This window comes from Vipera berus, assembly GCF_964194415.1.
Source record: "Vipera berus genome assembly, chromosome: 13".
Classification (NCBI taxonomy): Eukaryota; Metazoa; Chordata; class Lepidosauria; order Squamata; family Viperidae; genus Vipera; species Vipera berus.
In genome coordinates this window covers 576,657-600,332 of record NC_138216.1, presented here as the reverse complement: position 1 = coordinate 600,332, position 23,676 = coordinate 576,657, and the positions used below count along the sequence as shown (strand labels likewise).

General features: G+C 52.5%; 3 protein-coding genes across 14 annotated transcripts; 2 read left to right on the top strand and 1 right to left on the bottom strand.

Moving 5' to 3' along the window:
- Positions 1–137: 137 nt before the first annotated feature.
- NUBP1 (NUBP iron-sulfur cluster assembly factor 1, cytosolic) lies at positions 138–4,145 on the top strand. Of its 3 annotated transcripts, XM_081337881.1 has the most exons (11): positions 138–212; positions 379–483; positions 746–879; positions 1,211–1,279; positions 1,734–1,766; positions 2,114–2,204; positions 2,483–2,637; positions 3,086–3,196; positions 3,370–3,472; positions 3,702–3,785; positions 4,009–4,145. In XM_081337881.1, the coding sequence occupies exons 1-11, from the start codon at positions 170–172 to the stop codon at positions 4,059–4,061; spliced, it is 981 nt and encodes a 326-aa protein (XP_081194007.1). In that variant the 5' UTR covers positions 138–169; the 3' UTR covers positions 4,062–4,145. The 3 variants fall into 3 exon arrangements, 1 of the variants encoding a protein (XP_081194007.1); XR_014027758.1 differs by having other exon boundaries at positions 3,370–3,785; XR_014027759.1 differs by lacking the exons at positions 138–212; positions 379–483 and adding an exon at positions 564–581 and having other exon boundaries at positions 3,370–3,785.
- Positions 4,146–4,397: 252 nt separating this feature from the next.
- On the bottom strand, positions 4,398–12,178 carry TVP23A (trans-golgi network vesicle protein 23 homolog A). Of its 2 annotated transcripts, none has more exons than XM_081337883.1 (8): positions 12,021–12,178; positions 9,032–9,300; positions 8,264–8,343; positions 7,278–7,422; positions 6,680–6,769; positions 6,065–6,193; positions 5,385–5,449; positions 4,398–5,145 (listed from the first exon to the last, which is right to left on the bottom strand). In XM_081337883.1, the coding sequence occupies exons 2-8, from the start codon at positions 9,038–9,040 to the stop codon at positions 5,112–5,114; spliced, it is 552 nt and encodes a 183-aa protein (XP_081194009.1). In that variant the 5' UTR covers positions 9,041–9,300; positions 12,021–12,178; the 3' UTR covers positions 4,398–5,111. The 2 variants fall into 2 exon arrangements, with proteins under 2 accessions (XP_081194009.1, XP_081194008.1); XM_081337882.1 differs by having other exon boundaries at positions 5,385–5,516; positions 12,021–12,096.
- Positions 12,179–12,320: 142 nt separating this feature from the next.
- CIITA (class II major histocompatibility complex transactivator) lies at positions 12,321–23,309 on the top strand. Of its 9 annotated transcripts, none has more exons than XM_081337876.1 (18): positions 12,321–12,384; positions 14,094–14,189; positions 14,650–14,775; positions 15,208–15,267; positions 15,581–15,646; positions 15,896–15,937; positions 16,469–16,618; positions 16,735–16,854; positions 17,054–18,707; positions 19,330–19,503; positions 19,729–19,800; positions 20,076–20,156; positions 20,620–20,712; positions 21,044–21,127; positions 21,419–21,502; positions 21,907–21,990; positions 22,257–22,372; positions 22,749–23,309. In XM_081337876.1, exons 2-17 carry the CDS (start codon positions 14,171–14,173, stop codon positions 22,330–22,332), a joined length of 2,985 nt encoding a protein of 994 aa, XP_081194002.1. In that variant the 5' UTR covers positions 12,321–12,384; positions 14,094–14,170; the 3' UTR covers positions 22,333–22,372; positions 22,749–23,309. The 9 variants fall into 9 exon arrangements, 8 of the variants coding, with proteins under 8 accessions (XP_081194002.1, XP_081193999.1, XP_081193998.1 ...); XM_081337873.1 differs by lacking the exon at positions 12,321–12,384 and adding an exon at positions 12,633–12,729 and having other exon boundaries at positions 19,732–19,800; XM_081337872.1 differs by lacking the exon at positions 12,321–12,384 and adding an exon at positions 12,633–12,729.
- The last annotated feature ends 367 nt before the right edge of the window (positions 23,310–23,676 follow it).

Here is a 23,676-nt window from a genome sequence, read left to right as displayed (position 1 = left end):
CCCCACCCCCCGCGGCTCGGCCCCGCAGCCTCCCTCCGGTCCCAACCGGAACTGCATCGCCCGTTCCCTTTTCCCGGGGGAGGGATCCTTTCGGTGCGCCGCGGCGGAGCCGTTTTGGCGTCCCTCCTTCGGCCGGAAGTGCCGCGCTTCTTCCGGCAGTGGCGCCGCGATGGCCGAGGGGAGCGAGTCTTCCCTCAACGGCCGGCCTCACGGTGAGCGGGGGGGGGGAGGTGAGGGTCGCCGGGCCGCAGCCCCTCCCCACGTCCGTCCTGGCCTGGCCGACGCGGGGGCCGGCCTACTAAAAAGACGCTAGGTGTCCAGCCTGCGGCTCCTCGTCTTCCTCCAGTGTGAATGTCCCCCTTTTTCGCATCCCTGCAGACTGTCCGGGCACCGGCAGCAATGAAGCAGGCAAGGCCGACGCTTGCCAGGGATGCCCCAACCAGGGCTTGTGTTCCTCGGGGCAGCTTGCTGGGCCCGACCCAGGTGCGGTATGCCGTGGAGCGTGGAAAAACGAGAGGAAGCCTCTGAGGGCAGCTTGCGGGCTTCTCGGAATGCTTTTTTGCATTTCCCTTCGACTGTAGGTGGGCTGGGACTTAATGGCAGGCTGGGGGGGTAGGCCTGTTGCTGGGCCGCTCAGTCATGAGAGGAAGGCCACGTTCCTTATCGTACCCGACTCCCTCCATCTTCGGATACAAATATTTTTTTATTTATTAAAGCTTTTTCTGTTGTTTTCTCCTCCATGAAGCCATTGAGGAAATTAAGGAAAAAATGAAAACTGTCAAGCACAAGCTGCTGGTGCTCTCTGGGAAAGGAGGTGTGGGTAAGAGCACATTCACCGCTCTCTTGGCCCACGGATTTGCAGCGGATGACACTACACAGGTGAGGGTCTTCTGTATAACGTTTCACGTCACAGAGGTTGTTGTAACAGTGGCCTGACAACGGAGATGAAAAGGAGCAAGCAATTTCTCACGATGGCTTCCTGAGGAAGACCACACATAAATAATATTGCTTGATGGCGAATAGGAGCAATAATGGAAAGCTGTTTTTAATCTGCTTTTCTGAGTTCTTAAATAAAGCAATAATTGTTTTATTATGTCTCTTCCTGGAGCCATCTCTCTGATCAGTGAAAGGGTTGCAATAATCCCATACATATTTTTGTGTTATCTTTGAAAGTAAAATTACAAATCCTGATGATCTCTTCCCACTCCAGGTTGCTGTGTTGGACATTGACATTTGTGGACCATCCATCCCAAAAATCATGGGCCTTGAGGGAGAACAGGTGTGGCTTTGTATGTCAGAAACGGTTCTTTGTGTTGCTCTCTGATTCAGGATGTCAGTGCTTCTGCCCGGCAGCCCTTTTTAAAATGCAGCTTTCTAGATAAAAGTAATTATTTTTGGTTTAGTGGTTCTGCAAAGTGGGCACTGGCCTTTTGGAATCTAATAATAAGATGTACTTAAAAGATCTATCCCAGAACAGAAAATTCTGTTGTAGCAAACTTACATGTTTCTAAAATAGGGTGCCCAGCTCCTCTCCCTGATTGGGGTGATACTTGTTGATTGTCAATCTCTTGCCAATATCTAGCCTTGGGAGTATTTATGTACTGATTTTTTTCTAATTACATGGATATTATCACCATAGATCACCTGTCACTTTGAATTACAAATTTAGAGCAATAACAAATTGTGATGCTGGGTGTTATGTACGTATTAACATTTTGAAATCTTCTTTTCAGGTTCATCAAAGTGGATCAGGCTGGTCTCCAGTGGTGAGTTGCTGCTGCTGCTTCTTAATAAACTGTATGAGAACTCTGGTCTTTTCTGCTGATTGCCATTTCCAGTCACAAGAAATTATGAACTACACTTCAATAATAAAAAAAGCAAGCATTACATGGCCTCCCCCATATTCCCCTATTTTGGTGCTATAAGTCCCCTATATTATGTAATTTACTGACTACAGATTTATTTAGTTTCTGAAAAAGTTTGGCCTAGATACAGAGATACTTGATCTCTGTGTGAACTCTAGGAGTGATAAGGCTATAGCTGCTTCATACACAGAAATAATAAATTTGTAGTTTTTTGTTTTGTAAGTTGTGTGTGTGCTTCTGTCTTCTAGTATGTTGAAGAAAACCTGGGTGTGATGTCAGTGGGTTTTCTGCTGAGCAGCCCTGATGATGCCGTTATTTGGAGAGGACCGAAAAAAAATGGTTTGTGTCTCTTGGTCCCTGCAGACGATGCGAGCTGCTGATTTACATTTGGATGGCAGTTGCTTCTCTACTTCTGGAACTTCCACAAGTTTAGTTAAAATTAAACTAACTAATTACAGAGCTTGATAACTAGTTGATAATTATTTTTGTCTGATGGCCATGTGAAAATATATTAAGAAAAATACATTGCAGCACAAAGATACATTTGATGCGGGCGATTGGGATGTTTTTTAGGCCCCCCCCCAGCACCCAGTTTCTCCCTTTTTTTTAATTATTAGGGATGATTAAGCAGTTTCTTCGGGACGTGGATTGGGGTGAAATTGACTACCTGATTGTAGATACCCCTCCAGGAACATCAGATGAACATATATCCATAGTCCAGTTTCTCAGTAGTGCCGGAGTCGATGGGGCTGTGATCATCACCACCCCACAGGTGAGATACGGAACTCCAGTTAACGGAACTAAAGCCGCCCTTTGGTTGGGCTGTCAACCTGCAGGCGAGCACTGCCAGATGCCTACTGCAGGAAATAAGCCTTTACTTTAATCAGCACAACCTTCTGATTAACCCCCCCGGGGGGGGTTTACCTATTTTTTCCTTAAAGGTAAGTGGGAAGCACAATTGGAGCAGGATCTGAATGAACCGGTTTCGAAGGAGAACGGGTAGAAAGGGCCAGAATTGCAGAAACAACCTTGGGAGCGGCTTTGGGAGAGGAGGTCACATGAGAAGGGGAAGAGCAGAAGAGGAGGCAGGGAGGTATCCAGGTGTGGGTTCCCCCGGCAGTGCTTGCGGGGTCGCTGGGCCACTTTTTCTCTCCAAGGGCGGTTCTTTATCGCGGGAGATCTGAATTCGGTTTCAGCTAGAACGTTTCCCTTTCACATAGGAAGTGGCGCTTCAGGATGTTCGGAAAGAGATCAGCTTCTGTCATAAGGTGAAGCTGCCTGTCATTGGAGTGGTGGAAAATATGAGCGGCTTCATATGCCCAAAATGTAAGGTATCGTTACATCTCTTTTAATCGCTTTTAAGCAACTTCCTCCTCGAAGTTGGCTGCCAGTTCAGCTTCCCTGCTCTGGACTGCAGCGGAAGAGGCCTCTCTGTGGCACAGACATCCAGCCTTCTCCTTTCTGGTGCATCTCGGAGCCTGTGTGACAGTTTCCCCTTTTACAGAAAGAGTCCCAAATATTTCCTCCCAGCACGGGGGGTGCAGAGATGATGTGCCGCACCTTAAACGTGCCTCTCCTGGGAAAAATGCCTCTCGACCCTCAAATAGGTAAGGTGACCTATTGGTGCGTTTTTTTTCTCAAATGCCCAGGAGCTTTGGTGAAATTCAGAAGATTGAATGTTTCTTCCAACTGGCTGCCAAATAGAGCAGATTGGCAGCGACAGTCTCTGTTCCTCAAAGCGGATGAGGCATCCTGGTGGGGGACTGGGCAGAGACGCTTGCATTTCTCTTTTTGGGCCATTTCACTGAATTTGCATCTTCCCCTTTCCTCGAGCAGGAAAAAGTTGTGACAGAGGCCACTCTTTCTTAGCCGAAGCACCACATTCTCCAGCCACACTGTCTTTCGGGAACATTATCCAAAGTGAGTTCAGCCTTTGGGGGCTTCCTTTTTTTACATGGTTTTGGAGAGCAAATCTCTGTGGTCACGTAGACATTTTCAGCCACAGACCACTCCTTTGAGTAGTAGTGGCCTTCCAGGCCACCCAAGTGCCACGTTGTGGCCTTCACACCTCTGGCTGGAAGGCAGCCAGAGAGGGAAGCATCACGGATCTTGAGTCCCGTTCTTACTTTGGGTCTTTTTGCAGGAATCCAGGACTACTGTAACCAGAACTCCCCACAGGAAGAAGACATGATTTGAGTAGCAGATAAATGTGGATCTTTTGTGCGTATATCTGTATAGATGCACAAACATGTACATGCAAATAAATACCTTTGAATAATACTTGCCAATCAGAGATGCTTTTCTGAGGAAAGTCTTTCTGAATTTTCCAAAACAGGCTGTGTTTTGTTCCTAGAAGCAGATCTGCTTATCGTGATTTGATAAATTCCCTTAATAATTATCCTCACTAGTGAAATCAGCCACTGGAGACAAGTGCAGAAGTTGCTTCTATTGAGAAAAACGTAAGCCTTTCTCTGTTTGAGATTTATTTAAAATCAGTTCCTTAGATTTTGGTTTAGTTGTCTTCTTCGGGTGTTTTAGAAGGGTGGTGCTGACGGGGTCCTGTTCACAAGCGGTACGGTGTAGTGCCATATTAGCTCTCTTTTAAATAACTCATTCTCTCGGTTGGTGTCTGTCTAGTTCTAGGCAGAGGGAATCGCTGTTTCATTTCCTCATCTGCTCCTTGGATCAAGTCTTCTTGCAGAAAGCAGGGGGAAGGCAGAGGCCCTCCTCTCGGACCCCTTGCTGCTCTCCAGGGAGAGATTGGCAAGGAGGAGGACTGGTTGGCGCCCCCAGCGTTCTCCATAGGCCAACGGGGGGGGGGGAGCAGAAAGAACAGAGTGCTGGGCACACCCAGTCCCTGCTGGAGAGCCACCCACAAATGCCGAAATGACGCCTAACCGATTCCGGGCTGGGCCTCCGGCCAGATTGCCAGGGAGCCGTTAAAGGCCCCGAGGGAATGCTGCCAAAGGAGTGGGAGGAGGAAGAGGTTTCCAGGCCAGTTTCGCAAGCGGAGAAGCAACATTCCTCTCGGGGATCAGAGCCTGGAGCTCAGCATCAGCCTGCCACCGGCTCCAACAGAAGGAACGGGAGAGCAGCTTCCTAGGAATGGGCTGCAGTGCTGGAAAGTGAAGCAAAGAGGAAGCTGCCGCCGATTGTGCTGCGTTGGCCCTTCTGAAGCGAAATGCAGCCTGTCTCGGCCGGAGACTCCCCAGACCTTGTTCTAATGACTTTGGGTCCCCAGATGCTTCAGAATGTTTTCTTGAAAGTCCTCTGATCGTTCCTGCCAGAGCAATAAAACAAGGCTGGTTGCCAAAGAGGTGGAAATCGAAACAAGCCAATGCCAGTTTGCGGATGCAGCAGATCCCCCTGAGTGAATTCAGACCTGCCTTGGTTACAGCCCCCCCCCCACCTTGCCAGGATTTATTGAGCGGTTCCCTCTGTTTAAAAAGATATCTACATTTCCAATCTTGCCCATTTAAGCTTCACCCCCAAAGTTGGACAGGAGGCTCTCCTGCTCACCTTCTGGAAGATCTCCTGTGCCGGGAAGCGTGGGGTGACTCTGTGGGTGGCTTGGGGGGCTCCCCCTAGTTTACAGTGGATATAGCCATAAAGGTTAGCCGTCTGGAGACAGATGCCAGTTACCACCAGTGCCTGGAACACAGAGAGCAGCCGACTGATAGGCAGATTTCTAACGACTTGAAAGCTTCAGGAAAGCGTGGAAGACCCCCAACGTGGTCTGGGGCCCGGCAGAGCAGCCCTCGGCATAAATGGGAGGGAGGGCTGGCGGATGAGGAGGGCTTCCAGAAAGGCTTAATTTTAAGATTGTGCAAAGCATCTTCACAAGGATGTTTCGGGTTCCTGAGAACCGGAGGGTCTTTAAATTTCTACCCTCGAAGGCTGCCAAGTTCTTGCTGAAAGTGGAGCTTCAGGAGAGTTAGTTGAGTAAGCAGATCTGCCAAAGCCACTCAGAAGAGGCTCAGGAGAGCTGAGTTCTTCCCCTCGCCTTAACTCGGGAAATGCTTTGGGTCCCAACAAGGAGGCCCTGAGTGGCCCCTGATGCAAGCTTTCCTCCACCTCGGCCTATTCACAAAGTATCTAGCAACGGTTGCGAAACATCTAGGCAAAAGCCATTCTGAGGCCGCTTGGCCCTGGCTAAGTCCCGGGGGACCCTGCTTGGGGAGGGGGCTGCCAGCCCTTACCAGCCATTTTAACTTCAAAGAGAACAAGGTGCTGAAGAAGAAAAGGATCCATATGACGGGACAGATGATCAGCCCGAGCCAGAAGATCCGGGCTTCGACCTCAGTGGATGGGGGCACAGCAGAGGAGCCCTTAAAAGAAGAGAAGAGCAAATTATTTTAAGGTGCGCGGTTGTGGGTGTTGCTCTCAGCGTAAATCTCTGCAAGGCAACATTCAACAGAAATGGGAACAGATACTGTCTCATATTAAGAAAGCAGATTCACTTCTTCATGCTAGGAAGCAAACTTCCTTAAAATGTGATATTTTGATTGGGCTTATATGGTCCACAAGAATAAAACAATTTATGAAGCTCTTTGAAATGCAGGCGCTGCACAGTGCACAAAGCTTTCAGACCCCCATCTTTTCGAGATCAGAAATTACAAATTCCCTCGTTCCCAGCCATCGTGATGCTAGCCGGAGGTTATGAGGGCTGCATTCTGACCTCCTGCTGCCCCCAGCCTGGAAAGGAGATGCTCAGGTCTACCCTGAGGCCTTTCTCTTGCGGTTCAAATGGCTCCACTCCATAAATGGATGAAAAGGTTCACGCATTGGAGAGAAAAAGTATGGTTAAGGACTACCTTCTTTGCTTCGAACACCCAGTGGCTCTTCCCATCCTCGTCAATCTGATTCCACCATCGCAAACCAACCAGCAGCCTTCCGGTGACATTCTGATGGGGCAGATAAAAAACAGTGTTGCATCTCAGCTTAACCAGGTTGGGTCCACGAGAACCAGCATCTCTCCATTTCCCTGTGCCGTAATTTGGAGAAGCCAGCCATGACTCGCCCATCAGACTGCTTGGTCGAGGGCCGGTGCTGCAACACTGCGACTTTGCCAGCTGGTGATAAGGGAGCTGACGGCCTGCAATGCACTGGTCTGGAAAGCCGTGGAAGAAGAAGCCTCCTTTTTTGCGTCTTCTGCAACTATGGCCTTTAAATTAATTTCTCCGATGGCCTGATCTTGACCTAGACTGCTGGTGATGTCCAAAGCACCATCCTACACCTCCTCCCTTTTTATCTAGGAAAAGAAAGTGCCTTCTCCATAATGGGCACCTGTTAAACAACAAAGTCATACCCAACAAAGCAAATACACGCCTCCTCGGTACCGCTTTCATCTGCCTGCCAAGAGCAAGGGTGGCCCAGCAGGGCCTCTTGGGGGGAGGCCAAAAGAAAGCCTACCTTTACAGACCAGAAGTCAAAGGAGAGGAGGAGGAGGATGACGAGGAAGCAGGCGATGAAGCTTTTGCTGAACCAGTCACAGAAGAGATAGGTCATGATGGCGCTCACACGGAAGAAGAGGTGGAAAAAGGTGGCCAGCGGGTACCTGGGAAGGATCCCCCCCCCCAGAATTCTGGAAGTTGAAATCCACAAATCTTAAAGGTTGCTAGGGTTGGGGGGCCCTGCTTTAAACATTTGGTTAACACCCGGGATGAAGGCCCGGACCAGAGAGGTCTGGCTGGGCATTGGCGCACTGAGTTCCCGGTGAAGTTCCGTTGGCTGCAAGAGCGAGCCAGCACTGCAGGGTGTGCTTACGTTAGTAAGAATGAGAACAAAGGTAACCTGTTTACAGCCAGGCCAATTCCAAGGACGTCTGGGACTTTACAGGATGATCTAATATTTACCTACCTGACAAACAGTAGGCATGAGAACAGCAAGGCAAAATATTTTATTTGCAAATGTGAATTTCAGTAAAGAAGCCTCTTTTGGATAGTTCTGGACCCAAATAGCAAAGATCACAATCTTTAATCAAGCAATTTTAAAAGCAAATCCAAAACATTTAGACTACACTTAAATAATTACAGGAACACCTTAAACTTGTGTGCCGCCCAATTCTCAGTGATTACGGGCAGCCAATTAATTTGGCAAGCATGCTCAGTAAATGCCAGAAATACATACCAAAGTCTTAGGTCAGCTTCCATAAGAACAGCAGTGCCATGCAGTTACAAAATAAAGAATTCCAAGAAGCTGTGTAACAAGCCCCAAATTCAGCTGAGCAGAAAAAACCAATCTCAATTAGCAAAGCAGAAACTCAGAAGCTTGCTTGTGTGTGTGTGTGTGCGTGCGCGTGCATCGTGCATAAAAAAACAGGTCTGTTTATGAAACCGACGAGCTGCAGAAGGCCGTGAGGCGCTGTTGGAAGAGGCACCCTGTGACCCCCTCCTTACCTGACTTTTGCCTTCCTTAAGGCCAGCTCCTCTTCATTCCCAAAGTCGAGGGACACGTCTTCCGTGTCATCTGCTAAGCTCTGAAAAAGAGGAATCCTGCGTGAGCATCACATCCACACAAGTTCAGAAGTGCACCAACGGCAAGGCGTAATGAATCCCTTGAAAACCACTCCTGGAGACCCTGGCAGAACCAGACCTCTTTCTGTCCCCAAAGGGCAGAGCTTTGCCCCCCCCTTTCTCCTGAACCCTGCATCGGAGACTAGCCCTCGGGTGAGAGTGTTGGGTGGGCAACGCTGGCCCCCTCTGGCTCCCCTCCTGCTCCAACCCTACCCAGCTCTAAATATTTCCGTGGCTTTTCCCATCTGCTGTCGCTTCCTCTTTTCATGCCAGGCCTCGCCTGTGCCAGCTGGCTGCCTACCTGCGTGGAGGTCGGGTCTGGGAAAGCACGGAGCCTTTCTTTTGACTGAAGGGTTGAATCACTCCTCGTGTCTCCTAAAGCGGAGGGACTCCCTCCCTCTATTTTCCAGAAACACCCCACACGCCTCGGTGCTCGAGACCTCCCTCCAGAAAACGGATTCCGTTCCCAGATCTGATTGCCACCTTGTCTGTTTTGTCCTGTTTTTGCGCTCATTGTAAAGGACTCTCCCAGACCCGCTTTGTGCAGGGAATTCTCTCACCCTGCTTTACACACAGACTCGTGCATCCTGTGGGTCCAAAGCCAGCCCATAATACTCAGTTTTTCCTCCCCTTCGGCCCCTTCTCCCCCACCTGCTTCATCTTCTTGGCTCCGTCTCCTCCTCTTCCTCCTCTGGCCTCTGCGGATGTGAGCCGGATCCACCCAACATCCTGCCTCCTCCTGGCCGTTGCTATGGTGACTGGAGCAGGGATGCTGCTGCCCAGGCAGCGAGGGGCAGGTTGGCCCAGAGACCTCCTGGTTTTGGGCACCGGGCAGCTCCAGGGTGATGGCCAAAGTCCCCAGTCTGGGCTGGTCTTTCAGGTCCCCCAATTTCGGGATACTGCCGATGCCCATCCTCGACCTGTTTATGAGGTTTTCCACTTAACTTTCCTTTCTGCCCGTCAGCTTCTTGATCTATTGCAAAGCAGCCTGACTTCATGGCAACGAAGGAGCTAATGCAACATTACCCAACTGAAATCCAGCCCAGAATGCAAAGCTCAGCCTGAAAATCCGCAGCAGCAAACTCGGACGCAAGGGGGAAGGGGCTCCCGCCCCCCCCTCCCCAAGCTTTTAAAGGAGGCAGAATGTTTGCACGTGGCGTGCATTTGCATAGCGGAGCAAGCGGAATTTCCCTGCGTTGTTAAGAGACGCGCCCGCAGGTTCACCTTGCAGGAGGTGCCTTTGCTGGCCAAGCGCTGGCCGACTGCCCGGGGCCCCGAGGGGCCTTCCGTCGGTGGTGGCAGGTGAAGGCAGAGGGGGAGCGGCGACGGCGAGTGGGGCTGCCCGAGAGCCCCAAGGAGAGGCAGAGCCCTGCCTGCTTTGGGTCGGAAGGGACCCCTGGAACACGGGGGTGTACCCCGAGCTTGAGCAATTTCCAGACTGTGAGCCAATGTTGGCCAAGGGGGTCCCCATCTGGCCCGGGCTTGACCCGACCGTATGAAGCTGTTTATCCCGGGCTAAAAGCAGTGCTCTCTTCTCCCCCTCCCCCCTCCCCCGCCCGCCCGCCTAGCAGAAGCGATGTGAAAGTCCCCAGAAGAAGCGCCGCTGAGTTCCCATCAGTCTCGCCCCGGTTCAACCATTTCCCCCTACCGGGGGGGAAAAGGCCCCCGAACTCCATGGGGTCTCTGCCCGGACACCCCCCCCCAAGAAACGCGCTGCTGCAGGTCTGTAGTCTCTCGGGGGGGGAGAGATTTAAGGGGAGGGGCGAAACACCCACCACTCTGCTATTGGAGTGCACATCCAAGGAGAGTCCAAAAACAGTTTGCAAAACGTTTCTGCAAATAAGTACATAAAATTAAAGGTGTAACTTCACAAGCTGGGCTCTCAGGCACAGCCCTCCGAACAAAGTCTTCACCTAACTAATCTAGCAACCGTTTGGGTGAATTTCCCACTCTTGGGGGATTGTCCAAAAAACAAAAAAACCCCACCTGCAACGTACAGTTTTGCTATTAACTGCAACCAAGCAAGTGTCCAAGCGGCCGATCAATTATTGCTAAGATCAATTTTTTAGAATAAAAATAGGCGAGACTGCATCCTTGGAAGAAGCACTGGTAGGTTCAGTGAAATGCGGAAATGGCAGTGATGATTCCCCAAATCAAACACGCTGTTAGTTTTGTTTTTTTCACTTCATCTTTTTGGAACCCTGTTAAGATGAGTTTGCCATATAAATATCTGTATAAAGACAGGGAAGTGGGGCATAACTAATTCAGAGGAATCCAAGCGCTTCTGCTGCCAAAATGGATATTTTCAAGCAAATCTTACCAGAAGTTAGGGAGATTTTATCAACGGCTTCAGCCCCGCAAGTCCAAACTTTGCTGGACTCCATGCTGAGGGATGGAATTATATCAAAGGAATACTATCAGACGCTACTTTATGAAAAGGACGCTGATGATTTAGCAAGGAAGATTGCTCTGACCTTGCTTGGAAAACAGGCCAAGCAGTCAAATTCCACCTGTCTCTCTGGCTTACAGCTTTCTGGCAATTCTAGAGAAAATGCTAAGAATGGAGCTGTCTCACTGAGGACTAGAAACTTGACTGGTAAGCTTGGTTAATACCATACGTTTCTCTATGCACTGTATTTCTCAGCGTTTGTGAGAAGGAAATAAGGTTCATCAAAGCTCATTCTCTGAGGAATACCTTCTTCCTGGTCAGTTGGATAATTTCAATGATTTGCCTTAAAACAGATAAGTAGGTATTTAGACCTAACATTAAATTTAAGTCAAAAATCAATAAACACTAATTCAATTCTCAAGTAAGATAAATCCTATCTATCCATCTGATAAGAGGTATTTATCCTATTTGAGAGTTAAATTGTGTGGGGGGGGGCTGATTTCCATCCGTTTTGCCAACTGTCTTTTTGACCTATGTTTCTGTTGGGATCTAAAATTTAAATACTGTTGATTTTCTTTTCTTTTTTTTTATTAAAGAGTTTTACAAAAACAAAATTTTACAATATATGCCCAAATCCCTCCCACCCCAAACCCACCCACTTCCCCCCCCCACTTCCCAGAGGATTATAGTTACAATAATACAGGATTATAGTTACAATAATCATATTCTAAATAAAAATTATGCATAATATACAATTAACCAAATTCATAATATGCTTTAACTCCCCTTTAACATAACTACAAACAACGTACCAATAACAATATCCCACTAAAATCTACTCATAAGCTAAATGGAACTTTTTAGTCCCATATTTGTTCTGAATATAATTTATCCATCTCCTCCAAACTGAAATATATCTTTCCTGTGAATGATCTTTCAAATAAGCAGAAATCTTAGACATTTCTGCAAGATTCGAAACTTTAAACACCCATTCTTCTATAGTGGGCAAACTGTCCTTCTTCCAATATTGTCCCACCAGTAAAATACTGTTGATTTTCAATGCAATATCATAAATAGGGCATTTTAAAATCTTGGAACCATAAAAAAAATATTAATTGGAGAAAGGAACCTACAACCAAATGTGCTGGATGACAGTCCTGGTAACCACTGCAGCCTCTCAGGACGATGGGAATTGCAGTCCAGAACTCCAACTAACTCCCTCATCCACCTCACCAGTCCTATTTCACTGACCTTCCACCTGTCCTCTGGGGGCTGGACGGGACTTTTAGGCCACACAGCAGTGACCTGCGAGATGGTCCGGGCCAAATTCTGGCTCCCAGCTCAGCCCTTGCCATCTCCGGCCTCTCCTGCGCACTGACAGTCGTGCAGTGGTGTCGGTGCCAGCATTCGCACTGGCCCCCTGGGGGAAGCAAAACTGCCCTGCGTGGGAGGAGCAGCCCCTGAGGAGAGCACAAAGAGGCGAGGGGTGGAAAATGAAACAAGCGCACCACTTTCACTTCTGGCCCTCTGTGTCAGAAGGCAAGCCAGCAGTGCACAGGGAGGAGCAGGCTGTCCACGTGAGGAGCCTGAAGTAGTGTGTGTGGCCACCTGGACGGTAGGTATCCTAGGCATCCGGGCTCTGCAGGGTGGGTGGTCGAGCAGAGTAGAAAACCAGGCTATCAGCCGGCCGGGCACCTGTTTTCAGAGAAGGGCAGGCTCGGGGAAGGGAGTTGCCAACCTTGGAAGCTACCCATAGATTAGTTTCGAAGCAGAATCAGAGGGGAATTCCTCCTCACGCCCATGTCGGGATTTTCCCACCATTTGTGGGCAGTCACCTGAAGCAAGACAAGAGGACCGGCAGCCTGGCCACTTTGTCTGGAGGCATCCGGGATGGCTCAGAATCCAGAGCTCGCCACCCCAGCCTTTTTGCAGAAAGGGCAGCTTGAATGTTTCCTGCAAGGTTGGTTTTTTAATCTCTCACAACCTGAGAATTTCATTTCTCTGCTTCTGGCTTCCTGATCCTCTGCTGGTCCACACGCCTCCTTTGCCACCCAGAGTGTGAGAAAGGGGCTGTGGCAAGACACCCCCCTACCCCCCTTATTGATCGATGCTGGCAAGCTTAGTTGCTGGTGTTGCTTGTGCAGGAAGAAAGTTAGTGACTCTGGAGAGGGAAACAGGCAAGCTGGCCCTGCCCTCAGATTCTCAGGGGGGAGAGCAGAAGGGGGCAGCCTCCTCCCCTGTGAAATGCAGAGTATTGCAGGGTGGGGTCTTGCAGCTCTGCCTCCGGGTGAGTCCCTGTTCTGTGTGTGCAGAAAAGAGGATGCAATGAGAGGGATTTTTTTTAAAGGAAGGCAATTGGGAAGATGCGATCCACTTTTCAGTTCAGGCATTGGGGTGGACCAAGCCTTGGCTGGTGCAGCTGACCAGGAGCCAAACCTTTTGACTGTGGCAAGCTTGGCCAGGCTCAGCCTGAGGGTTTGAAAGAAGCTCCAGGCTGCCCCCCCCCCCGTCTCTCCTCCTCCTGTGCCTTTCCAGAAGGGAAGGGGTTGACCTCCTGTTCTTCACCCCATCCTTGTGTCAGGTGCCAGAGACCACAACGATACAACTGCAATCACAAATCCATCAGTGCAACAGGGGGAACTTTTGAATTGCTGCAAGTGCACAGCTCCCTTTGTGGGGGGGGGGAGGGAAACAGGTCTTCCAAGCAGTTGAGATGTTTTCTTGCCCTGTTTGAGCTAAGCTGGAGTCCCCCCTCCCCCCTGAATATTTATAGAAGGCAGAAGATCTGAGCCCCACTTTCTGTTCCCCTTTTGTGAAGGCAGCTGTGGAATCGCTCCTTTGAACCATTCAGGGTAAAAAAAGGAGTGTAGAAAAGGTGCTGGGGCTGCAGTTTGCAGGTCAGTCACATGTTTTTCACCTGTGGGTCCCTAAACGGCTGCTTTGATCCCAGCCAGATTGTAAACTGTTTTATAGTGCTTCACTGGGAAGCCAGCTACCTAATTGTGGTGTATTCAGTAAACCCCAATAAAGCAAAGTCTGGATCAGCCAGAGACCTATGTCCTGGTTCCCTTTTTGTGCAAAAGTCCCCAAAAATGTCATTTTCCTTCAGAGCATCTTCTCTCCAGATCTTTATAAAGTGAATCCAGACATAAAAGTTAGGAAGAGAAAACAGGCATTTAATTAGTTCTCCCCAAAGCAGGCGATGGGATGTCCCCAGAGCAAACCCCCCACCTTAAAGCAGCCCAAGGCAAGAGACTGACAGTCCGTTATTTCACCTTTTTAAGAGCTTCACCCATGTTTTTCTTCCTGCTCTTTCTGTATCAGATGATGTGAACCCTGAAGGGATCCCACCAGAGACCCACTGCCTGCAGGGCGAAGCCCACCCGGCATTGGTGGAAGAGATGGCTGAGGCATCTCCAGGTGCTTGACCCTGGCTCAAGCGGAGCCTCCTCCTTCCCTTCCCTTCCCTTCCCTTCCCCTTCCCCTTCCCCTTCCCCTTCCCCTTCCCCTTCCCCTTCCCGGTCTCTTGCTTCTTTCATGGAGCTGGGTCCCAGGCAGCTCTCCTCCACCTGGCTGAGTTGTGACTCAGAATTCCCAGGGGGTGTAGCCTTGGATGGGCAGATGGGAAAAGAGGAGAGCTGGAGTAGCCCACCTCCTGGTTTAACTCCCAGACTTGACATCTCCTGGTGGCCTCCCTTCCCAGCAGATTTGGCCAACCTCTCACACTCCCTCCATCATTCAGATGCTCGCTTTCCTGGGAGGGCAGCCTGTCTCTACGGAGGGCAGGGTGCTCTAAAGGGGGAGGCCAGCCTCTGTGGGGCAGACCTCGAGAGACGGGCACCCTTTGGCTCACAAATGGTGTCTTCTCTCCCCCCCCCAGATCAAGCTTCTGAGGTGACCGGTGAGGATCAAGACAACCTCGAGGTCTTTTACACGGTGGAGAGGGACGAGAGCGGAGAACTCGTTTGCCTCTGCTCTGATACGGGGGAGGCCTATGACAAAATCGGTGGGTCCCCTCTTGAGGGTCAGCGGCCCAAGGGCACAGGCGGAGAAGCCCGTCCAAGCAGATGCGGTGCCCTCACCTGCGTCACAGCCCAGGACCCGGGAGGGCACAAAGGCCTTTGGCAGGAGCAGGTGCCCGTCCTTCACTCTGCTGGCCAATCAGGGCAGCAACCCCACCAGACCCAGGAGCCCAACTGCCCAAAGGGGCCGCCTGGCATGCCCAGCTGAGGACATTGGGGTGCCGGCAGGGCAGGAGGGCACCGCAGACCAGCCTGGGGCATCGCCACCCCTCCATGGCAGCAAAGGGCCCCTCTCTTCCTGTAGCCGAATTTAAGGGGTTGGCACAATGCCCCCGCTTTGATGGGGGGGTTGCACTTTGGAAAGGATGTGTGGTGCCTGACGTTTCATGCCGTGTCCCCCCCACCCCCATCTTTAGCTGCCCTGGCTGAATATTTGCTGAAAGACCAGCAAGACCCCCCAGTGGACGAGCCTTTGGGTGAGCTCCCCTGCTTTGCTTCCAGGGGCCACGTTCAGCCCCCCCGGAGGGGTCTGGCCTTCCCCTGGTCAGGATGGGGCCTATTGGGGGGGCAGAAAAGTGGCTCTTGGGTCCACCTGAGCAAAGAGCCCATCTGGCCCCTCCTTCCCTCCTGTCCTTCATGAGAACTGGCTCCTTGGGCTTTGGTTAATCCTGGGATGTCTGAGCCTGGCATTGCAATCCCCCCGCCCTCCCTCTTGCATTGAAATCGTGCCCCCCTTGTCATCCCCCCCCCATGCTAACAGTCCTCTCTCGCTCTTCTCTTCCTCGCCAGACAGCCTCTTTCGGCAGGTGGGGGCTGCGGAAGGGCCCGGGGGCTGCGCAGAGGCCAAAGCCCAGGGTAGGTGAGAGAGCCGGAAGCAGGAGGGCTTCGGGGGGCAGCTCAGGGGGGCCTGGCCCAGTCCAGCTCTCCGGAGGTTCCAGGGGCGAGGTTAAGAGGGAGGCGGGTTCCAGTTCAAGGGACGACAGATGACAGATCCTCCCCCCCCCCGGAGCCGGGTCAAGTGGGGCTGCCAAGACCCTTGTGAAGGGCCCGAGGAGTGAAGCCCACCTGCCCGAAGGGCGTCAGCCTGGCCTTTCTCCCCCGCAGGCCCCCCCTCGGACGCGCCCGAAGCCAAGCGCCAGAGGCTGGGTGAGTGGGCTGCTCCCTCAGGGCAGCTTTTCTTTCAGTACCCGGGATGTGCCCCAAGCCCCCCCCTCTTGAAGGCCCCACCCAAAGCCCTGCTGCTGCTGGCATGGCTCCCACCCCGGCCGGTTCCCTTCCCTCGGGGTCTTCTCCCGCCCCCACCAGGGCTTTCCTGGATGCCCTCGCTCCTCCTCCTGCCTTCCGCCCTCAGGCGCTCCCCTTCCAGCCGTCTGGGGTCGCCAAACAGCCCTTCCCCAAGCCTGAGGCTGCAACTCCCATCATCCCCAGCCACCGGCTTGGATGTCCTGCGCACCTGAAGGCATCGGGGAGACGAAACACGAAAGGTCCAATGTTGGTCCTGCCGAGTGGAGGAGGGGGTCTCCAGGGACTTCCACCTTCGCTTCCCTGCTCCACCTTCCGGCTCTCCCTGGGCTGCTGGAGTCACGGCCTCTGCCTGGGGGAGGGAAGGAGGGAGGGGACGGAGCCCACCTTGCCTGGCTTTGGGGAAGGCCGGGTAACCTCCCTTTTCTTTGGCAGCTCGCCCACCGGCTCTGTGCATTGTGAGCGGGGACCCCCTCACCATCGCCCTGAACCCCAGCCAGGATGGCACTGACTCTCCACCTGACTTCCACCTGCAAATTTTGGTGGCCGCCATGGGCCCTGCCGTGGGATCTCCAGACGTCTTTGGTATACGAAAGCCCCTCCCGAGATCCTGGCTCTGGACTCTGGCTGGGCCTCAGTTCCCCCTTGGTCTGCTGGAAGGCGGGAGGGCTTCGAGCCAACCTCTCCTCTCCCTCTTCCAGGGTCCTCTGCGAATGGGGAGCTGTGGTGCATCCCAGGCCACAGGAGCAACATCCAGATGATCTTCGCCTTTGAAGATGCCCAGCAGCCCTCCTTGCACCCGGACGCCCCAACTTCCCCAGGTGACTTCCGCATTCGGCCTTCCCACCAGCTGACCCCAAGAGAGCTGGATCTCAGGACCCCCACGGCAGCTGGCAAGGCCCAAAGCTGAAGGAGAAAGCTGTGGCCAGGAGTAGCAGCGCTTGTAGAGGCCAGAGTAGATACGCTATCTTCCCTGTCCACTCGATGGGTCTTGATCACCTCCCTGTCCTCCTTTCCTAGACTTGGTCAGGGCTTTCTGCAAACGCCTGAAAGACCATTTTTGCAGAGAATGCCACCCGGCACCTGGGCACCCCCTGGGACATCTTTATCTCGAGAGGGACTTGGTGCAGCATCACCTGGATGGCAGGAGCGGGAGGAGCGTGGATCTCAGACGCTGCCACCTAGGACAGAAGTGGGAGGCCTCCGTGGAGAGAAGCAGGTTGTTCCAGATGACCAGGAGGAATGACCCGGGCAGCAGAGTTATCGTGGTCTTGGGGAAGGCGGGCACGGGGAAAAGTCTCCTGGTCCAGAAGATCTGCCTGGACTGGGCCAATGGCCAGCTGGCCCAGTTTGACTTTGTCTTCCGATTCGACTGCCGGAGGCTGAGCCTGCTCCAGGGGACCTACCGTGACTTCAAGTCGCTGCTCTCGGACTGGCCGCGGGGCTCCTGCGAGGGCCTCAACGAAGTCTATGAGAGCCTGTTGCAGAACCCACAGAGGGTCCTCCTCCTCTTTGATGGCGTGGGAGACCTGAGGGGTCCCGGGGGCTTCCCATCTGCTTTGGGGAGCCTGTCCTGCAGGGCAGCCCCTGGCCTCGGCACCATCCTGGCCTCCCTCTTCCAAAAGAAGCTGCTCAACGGCTGCACTTTGTTGTTGACGGGACGGCCCAAAGAACGGCTCCCCCAGTATTTCCCTCACGTGGACTCGGTGCTGGAGCTGGTGGGCTTCTCCGTGGAGCAGGCCTCTCTCTACCTTGCTCGCTCTTCGGAGGGCTCTTCCCACTGGGAGCAGAAGGTGAAGCTGATCAAGGCCTGTCCTTTCCTGTTCGGCCACTGTTGCAATCCTGGCCTCTGCAGGGTCATTTGCCAGGCTGTGTTTGAAGCGAGAGGTCGAGAGCTGCCCTCCACACTCACCGGCCTCTTCGTCACCTACCTTCTCCAGAAGTTGGCACGTTCCACGGCAAACGGCACGGCCTCGAGATACCAGGGCATCGCTGCCTTGGCTGAGGTCTCTTGGTCTCTTGGGCAGCGTTGCCGAAAGGCCCTCTCCAGCGAGCAGTTCCCTTCCACGGGCGTGAAGGAGTTTGCTCTGAAAACCGGGCTCATGGTGGAGGAGGGGGATGTATGTGTGTTCCCTGACTTTGGGGTCCAGGATTTCCTGACGGCCCTGCATCTGACGCTTGCTAAAGAGATCAAGGGCAAAAAACTCACCAAATACGTTGGTTTGGGGGCCAGGTTCAGGAAATTTCTCTCTTCGTGGGGCCTGGTGCCCCGTTTCCTGTCTGGGTTACTCTTCTTAAAGGATGACCTCGGCAGTTCTCTCCTTTCTGGTAAGGAAGGTGAGTTAGATACAGAGAAGATGATCGCCAAGAAGCAGAGAAGTCTCTCGCGATTCATCAGGAAACTTCCCATTAGGGATTTCAGTCCGGACAAATTGTTGGAGCTGCTCCACTGTGTCCATGAAACAGAAGATCGATACCTCTTGAACCACTTTTGCCTGGAGCTCAGCCCAGACCTCTCTTTCTCGGGCTTTTCCCTCACCCCGCCTGACGTCAGCGTCCTGCACTCTCTCTTGAGAAGGTCCTCCAAGAGGTTCTCCTTAGACCTGAGGGGGAGCGGCATTCACTTGGATGGACTCAGGAAGCTGGTTGACCTGAAGAATGTCACCAAATTCAGGTTGGTTGAAGTTTTTGCATCTGGGTGAGGGTTGGCCTTTGGGTCGCTTTGGGACCAGATGTTAGGAGTGAAGGGCCAAAGAGCAGTGGATCTAGTGAGGGAGTCTAGATAGGGCCAGTCTTGGGGGGGGGGCTGAAAGTACATCTTGAATGCTTCCAAAAACTTCCAGTGGAATTTACTCTTAAATTGAAGGCATCTTGGTTGACACACACACACACACACACACACACACACACACACACACACACACCCGTGACTCTAGTGGGCACTTAATCATTACCTTTGGAACAAGGTATCTTCACCTGAAGGTGAAGGCAAGGCTGAAAGGGAACAGATCCAGGGTCTGGGAAGGTGAGGGAGGAGCTGTTGTCAGTATCTAGGAAGCAGCTTCAAGCCAAGATCAGACCTTGGTTCCTCTAGCGTTGCAGTGTGTCCCACAAGGCCAGAACCAAACCCAAGGTCTTCCCAAGGGAAAGGCAGAATCAGAACCAGAACCGTCCTGAACTCAGGAGGAGCTGCTGATGCTGCTGCCTGCCTCTGATGCAGCAGAAGAGCCGGACTCTCCCGGCGTGAGAGAGGCAGCCGGAGGCTCCCCCAGTTTCCTCAGGGACTCTTTTTGCAGGGTGTCCCTTGGTGAAGCCGTGCAGCTCTGGAAGCACCTGTGGGACACCCAGGAGAGGGAAGCCCTGCAGGCAGCCATGGGGAAGTTCCTGGCGGTGCCCTTCAGGGCGAAGACGATGGCGGACGTGGACTCTCTTCTGGGCCTGGTGCAGCTGCAGAGAGAAATGGCGGAAGGGTAAGGCTCCCAGCTCAGCTGGGCTGGGTCGTGTGAGGAGAGAGCTCGGCACGTGGGTCCGCTAGGGCATCCCCAAAGGCTAGCTGGAGGGAAGGTTAGTGCGATGGGGAATCCCAGTCCCCCTCTAGGACTGTCTTTGGGGTCAGGGATTCAGGGGTGGGAGATGGGAGATGCAGTGCTCCTTAGCCCCACTGACCGTCTTTGCCCCCAACCCTTTCGGTTTAGCAGGGAAGACTCTGCCGGTTCCAGCAGCCGTCTTATTCCGGCCATTGCTGGGTTCCTGCAACTAGAATTCAGGTAAGTTCATCTATGGGTATTTTAAGAGCGGAACGCAGCAGCAGCAGCAGCAGCAGCAGGCAACTGTTAAAAGCAGAACCTCTTTGTGCTGAGGCAGTCTAACTCAGAGCATCTATGGATGTCCTCATGGGCTGCCAGTCAGGAGCCTCAGGGAGGTTGATGACTTCTAGGCCAAACAAAGGACAAGGGAAGGGCACGTTTTGCAGGGATGCAGGAGGGGCCTTGGGTCAGGAGTCCAGCACCCACTGTTCTCCCCCCCCCCATTTGCCTTGCAGCCTCGGGCCCAGCTGCGGCTTGGAGGGTTTCCAAAAGTTGGTGGAATCTTTGGTTGCCTTTTCGGCTCTTCAGCACTTGGAGTAAGTGAGCCGAAGGGCCCCGCTTGGCAACTTCCATCTGGGGAGTGTCTTTGAGGGGGGGACAAGGACAAGGGGAGGGCCTCTGTCCGATGCCAGGCGTAGGCACCAAGGTCTGAGACCACCAGGGCCGCAGGAAGGGGGAGCCACGGTGGCAGGTTGCCCTGCTGGGTCTCCAGGATGCGTTGACCTGGCAAGGAAGACCTTCCTGGAAGGAAGCTGGAATGGGGTTTTCTGGGATGTTCCTAGTCCTGCTGCCCCCCCCCACGCCACGATCTAGCCTCGTCAAGGGGGTCCTCAGAACGAGCATGGGAAGAAAAGCAAAGTCCCATGGGCGCCTTTTGCAGAGCCCCTCTTCTTTTCCCACACCCCTCCTTTGCCCTCTTGATCCCTTGGCCTGCCCCCCCCCCAAAATGCCCCCAGATTAAGCAGAATTTGCAGCTGTTCTGGCCTGATTGTTCTCCAGCTTGGATTCCCCTGATAAAAACGAAATTGGAGATGAAGGGGTCAGATCCCTCAGCCGCGTCCTTCCTCGCTTGGCGTCTCTGGAAACGTTGAAGTAAGTTTATTGTTCTGCGCTTCCTGGTTGCAGCAAGCCCCCCCTCCTGGCCCGTCTCTCTGGGTGTGGGTGTGCGTGCGCGCATGAACAAATGAAACATGCTGGAGCATGTAATGGTTATAAAGTGCCTAACCGCCAAAATTCTTGGGACAAATTATAAACAGAAGTAAAAAAACAACAGAAAACAGTAAAAGAGTAACATTTATTTAGGAAGAGGCTGGCCTGTGTGGCGGACCCTCTCACAGCAGCCTCACACAATGGGACATTCAAGAGAGGGAGGGAAAGGACCCCCCATCTGAAACATCCTAATTTAACCATCCTTTGTTCCTAGCTTGTCCCGGAACAAGATCACTGACCTGGGCGTGGAGCTGTTGGCCGGAGCCCTCCCCTCCCTGCATTTGCTGAAGACCCTCAGGTGAGGCCTGTCCCCCTCTGGGTCAGCCAATGCCAGACAGGGATGGTGACCCCCCGGCAGCCGGGACCCCCCACTGGAGTCCCCAGGAGCAGATCAGAAAGCTGGCCAGCCTCGCTCTCCACCTGCCAAAGGGAGATTGGGGAAGGGTCCTTCCACCCCCCTCTCTGGGGCTGGGCCTCCTTCCCGGCCTCCCAAATGGCCCTCAACAGATTTCCGGGGGGGGGGAACATGGTTCTTGTTAGCGGGGCCCGGATCGGCTTCTCAGCCTCTCTGCTGGTTTGGCTCCTGCAGCTTGTACGAAAACAACATTGGAGATGCTGGTGCGGAGCGCATGGCAGAGGCGCTGCCCCAGATGTGCGCGTTGCGGGTGCTGGAGTGAGTGTGCCACGGTGTGTGGCTGGGAGGGGGAGGAGGTTTCCTTCCCGGGAGTCAAAGGAGCCTTTCATACAGGACTGGAACCCCTCAGTCTTGATGCAGGCACCCCTTAGCTATGTACAGCCACCCCGGCTGCTTGGACGTTGGATGGGGTGGGAAATTCAGGCAGAGAAGAGGAACTCTGCCCCAACAGCTGAGGGGCTCAGCCACATCCCTGCTCTGCCCCACCAGGCTCTTCGGGAGGCCCTCCCCCCAAATAGAGGGAGGGCTCATAGAACCAGACAGGTGCCCAAAGACCCACCCATGCTCAGCCCTTGGGCCCTCTGTTGTTTTGCCGACCTTTCTGTCAAAGGGGGTGCCTGTAATTCTGCCTGTGCCACCTTTGCCCTTGCCTCCCCCCCCAGCCTGCACTGCAACCAGATTTCTGCTGCCGGAGCCCGGTGTCTGACAGAACGCTTGAGGAGGTGCCCCCGCATTCAGAGCTTGGCGTAAGTTTGGGCTTCTTTGAGATCCTGGGATGCCCCAAGTCCCACTTTGAACTGCACCGGATTCAGTGGGTGCAGCTTTGGGAGAGGTTATGCGCAGGACAATCGGGGGTGTCTGTGAGGTCCCCAAATTCCTGGCCAGCTGCAGAGTGGGAAACACCCCCCCACACCCCCACAGTTGGCCTGCCCTCAGCTGGTGGCCCTTTTTTCTAGGGAGACCCACTTATTCCAGTCACATTTATTTTCTTGTTTTTAAAAAACCTTTCCAGCTTGTGGAACCCAACAATTCCTCACAGAGTTCTGGATCACCTGCAGCAGCTGGATTCTCGGATCAGAAGGTTTTAAAGGCAGCCACTGACCAGTTGCTTCAGATTCTGCTGTGGTGGTGGGTATCTTCAAAGGGCCCGTAGGAGCTTCCGTGGTTCTACATTCAGCCTATTAAATGCGCCTGACTGGAATAGATGCTCAATTACAAGTCTTCCCATTTCGAACTCTCAAAATGGGAGGTGATGCTCTGTTGGCTCCCTGTTGCTCACAAATCATGAAAGGCTATTTATCACCGTGGGCACTTTGAACCCGATACCCAAACCCTTTCATTTGTCCTGCGACAAAAATCTCTTTCAATTAATGACATCAATATACACTTTCCCCCGATCAGCCAGGCTGAAGCTTCACTTCCCTGCCTCACTTTGAATCCAGGGCTCCCGATAGCAATTACATGACTTATGAGAGGCCTCCCCCCTCCCCCTTCTCTCATGCAGGAGGACATTCTGCTGCTAAGTTAAAGCTGGGTGATCCATAAAAGCTGCTTCTTTTTCTCCATCAACATGATTACTGGATCCCCTTTCTGAAAGAACCCTCTCCAGGACAGTTGGACTTTGGGTCCCAAATTTTGTGATGTGGGTGAAGGCAAGGGTAATGTTTGTGTCTGCACATAGGTAGATGTGTCAAAAATATATTTGACTTAGCGGAAGTATAACCACGGAGAAGAAGCAACGGACTTTTCTAAAGAAAAAAGAATGCTGGTGCTTTCTGAATAAACTCAGGTCCCTTTGAGAGCTGGTATCTTTCCGGAGTATTTCTGCATGAAGTCAAGGTCAGCCCCTCGCAGCTTGCTAAAAACTTTGGAGAAATAATGTAATCCTGTCCCCACAAGGGTCATTGTAAGCTTTAGCAACTGTGGAACGTGCGTATGTGTTGGTTGTATCTGAGCCTAGAAGCTTTTTTCTAATGATAGGACCACACAAGCCTCTTATGAGTTAACTCTAATGTACAGTTTTCATATCCCTGAGAAACTGTCAATAAATCTATTTCTAGAAGTGTCTCACGTGGGTTTATTTTTTAGAAAATGGAAATGTTGGTGGAGTCTTGGATTAAAAATCCAGGGGCTAAGCTAGCAGTTTTGAATTGATTTCCCAGAATGCATCCTTCCCTTTAGGAATGGACTGGCAGAAACCAAGGATGGCAGCTTTGACAAGGATTCCATAAAGGAGGTTAGACAAAGCAAAAGTGGGGAAGTTATGGGCGGTTAAGGAACTTTGTGAGACAGCAACGAAGAGGATCTGTCTTGAGCTTTGCCCTTCTGCTAGGGCCACTGGAACCTTGACCCCCACTTTTAAGATGCAAAGGCCCCAAGAAAGCCGTCCAGCTGCAGCCTTTGCCGTGAAATCACCACAGCAGCCACCCTGG

What these genes read in the sequence shown, in the direction of transcription:
- NUBP1 (XM_081337881.1), top strand. Translation starts at nt 170, where the DNA reads ATGGCCGAGGGGAGCGAGTCTTCCCTCAACGGCCGGCCTCACG. An exon ending in TCATATGCCCAAAATGTAAG is followed by an intron (nt 3,197 to 3,369) that starts GTATCGTTACAT and finishes CCCCTTTTACAG; the next exon opens with AAAGAGTCCCAAATATTTCC. An exon ending in TTTCGGGAACATTATCCAAA is followed by an intron (nt 3,786 to 4,008) that starts GTGAGTTCAGCC and finishes GTCTTTTTGCAG; the next exon opens with GAATCCAGGACTACTGTAAC.
- TVP23A (XM_081337882.1), bottom strand. An exon ending in GGGTGTTCGAAGCAAAGAAG is followed by an intron (nt 6,194 to 6,679) that starts GTAGTCCTTAAC and finishes TCTTCTTTTAAG; the next exon opens with GGCTCCTCTGCTGTGCCCCC. An exon ending in CACAGGAGATCTTCCAGAAG is followed by an intron (nt 5,146 to 5,384) that starts GTGAGCAGGAGA and finishes TTGCTCTGGCAG; the next exon opens with GAACGATCAGAGGACTTTCA.
- CIITA (XM_081337872.1), top strand. Translation starts at nt 12,660, where the DNA reads ATGGCTCAGAATCCAGAGCTCGCCACCCCAGCCTTTTTGCAGAAAGGG. An exon ending in CCCAGTGGACGAGCCTTTGG is followed by an intron (nt 15,268 to 15,580) that starts GTGAGCTCCCCT and finishes CTTCCTCGCCAG; the next exon opens with ACAGCCTCTTTCGGCAGGTG. An exon ending in TTCCTGCAACTAGAATTCAG is followed by an intron (nt 19,801 to 20,075) that starts GTAAGTTCATCT and finishes TTTGCCTTGCAG; the next exon opens with CCTCGGGCCCAGCTGCGGCT.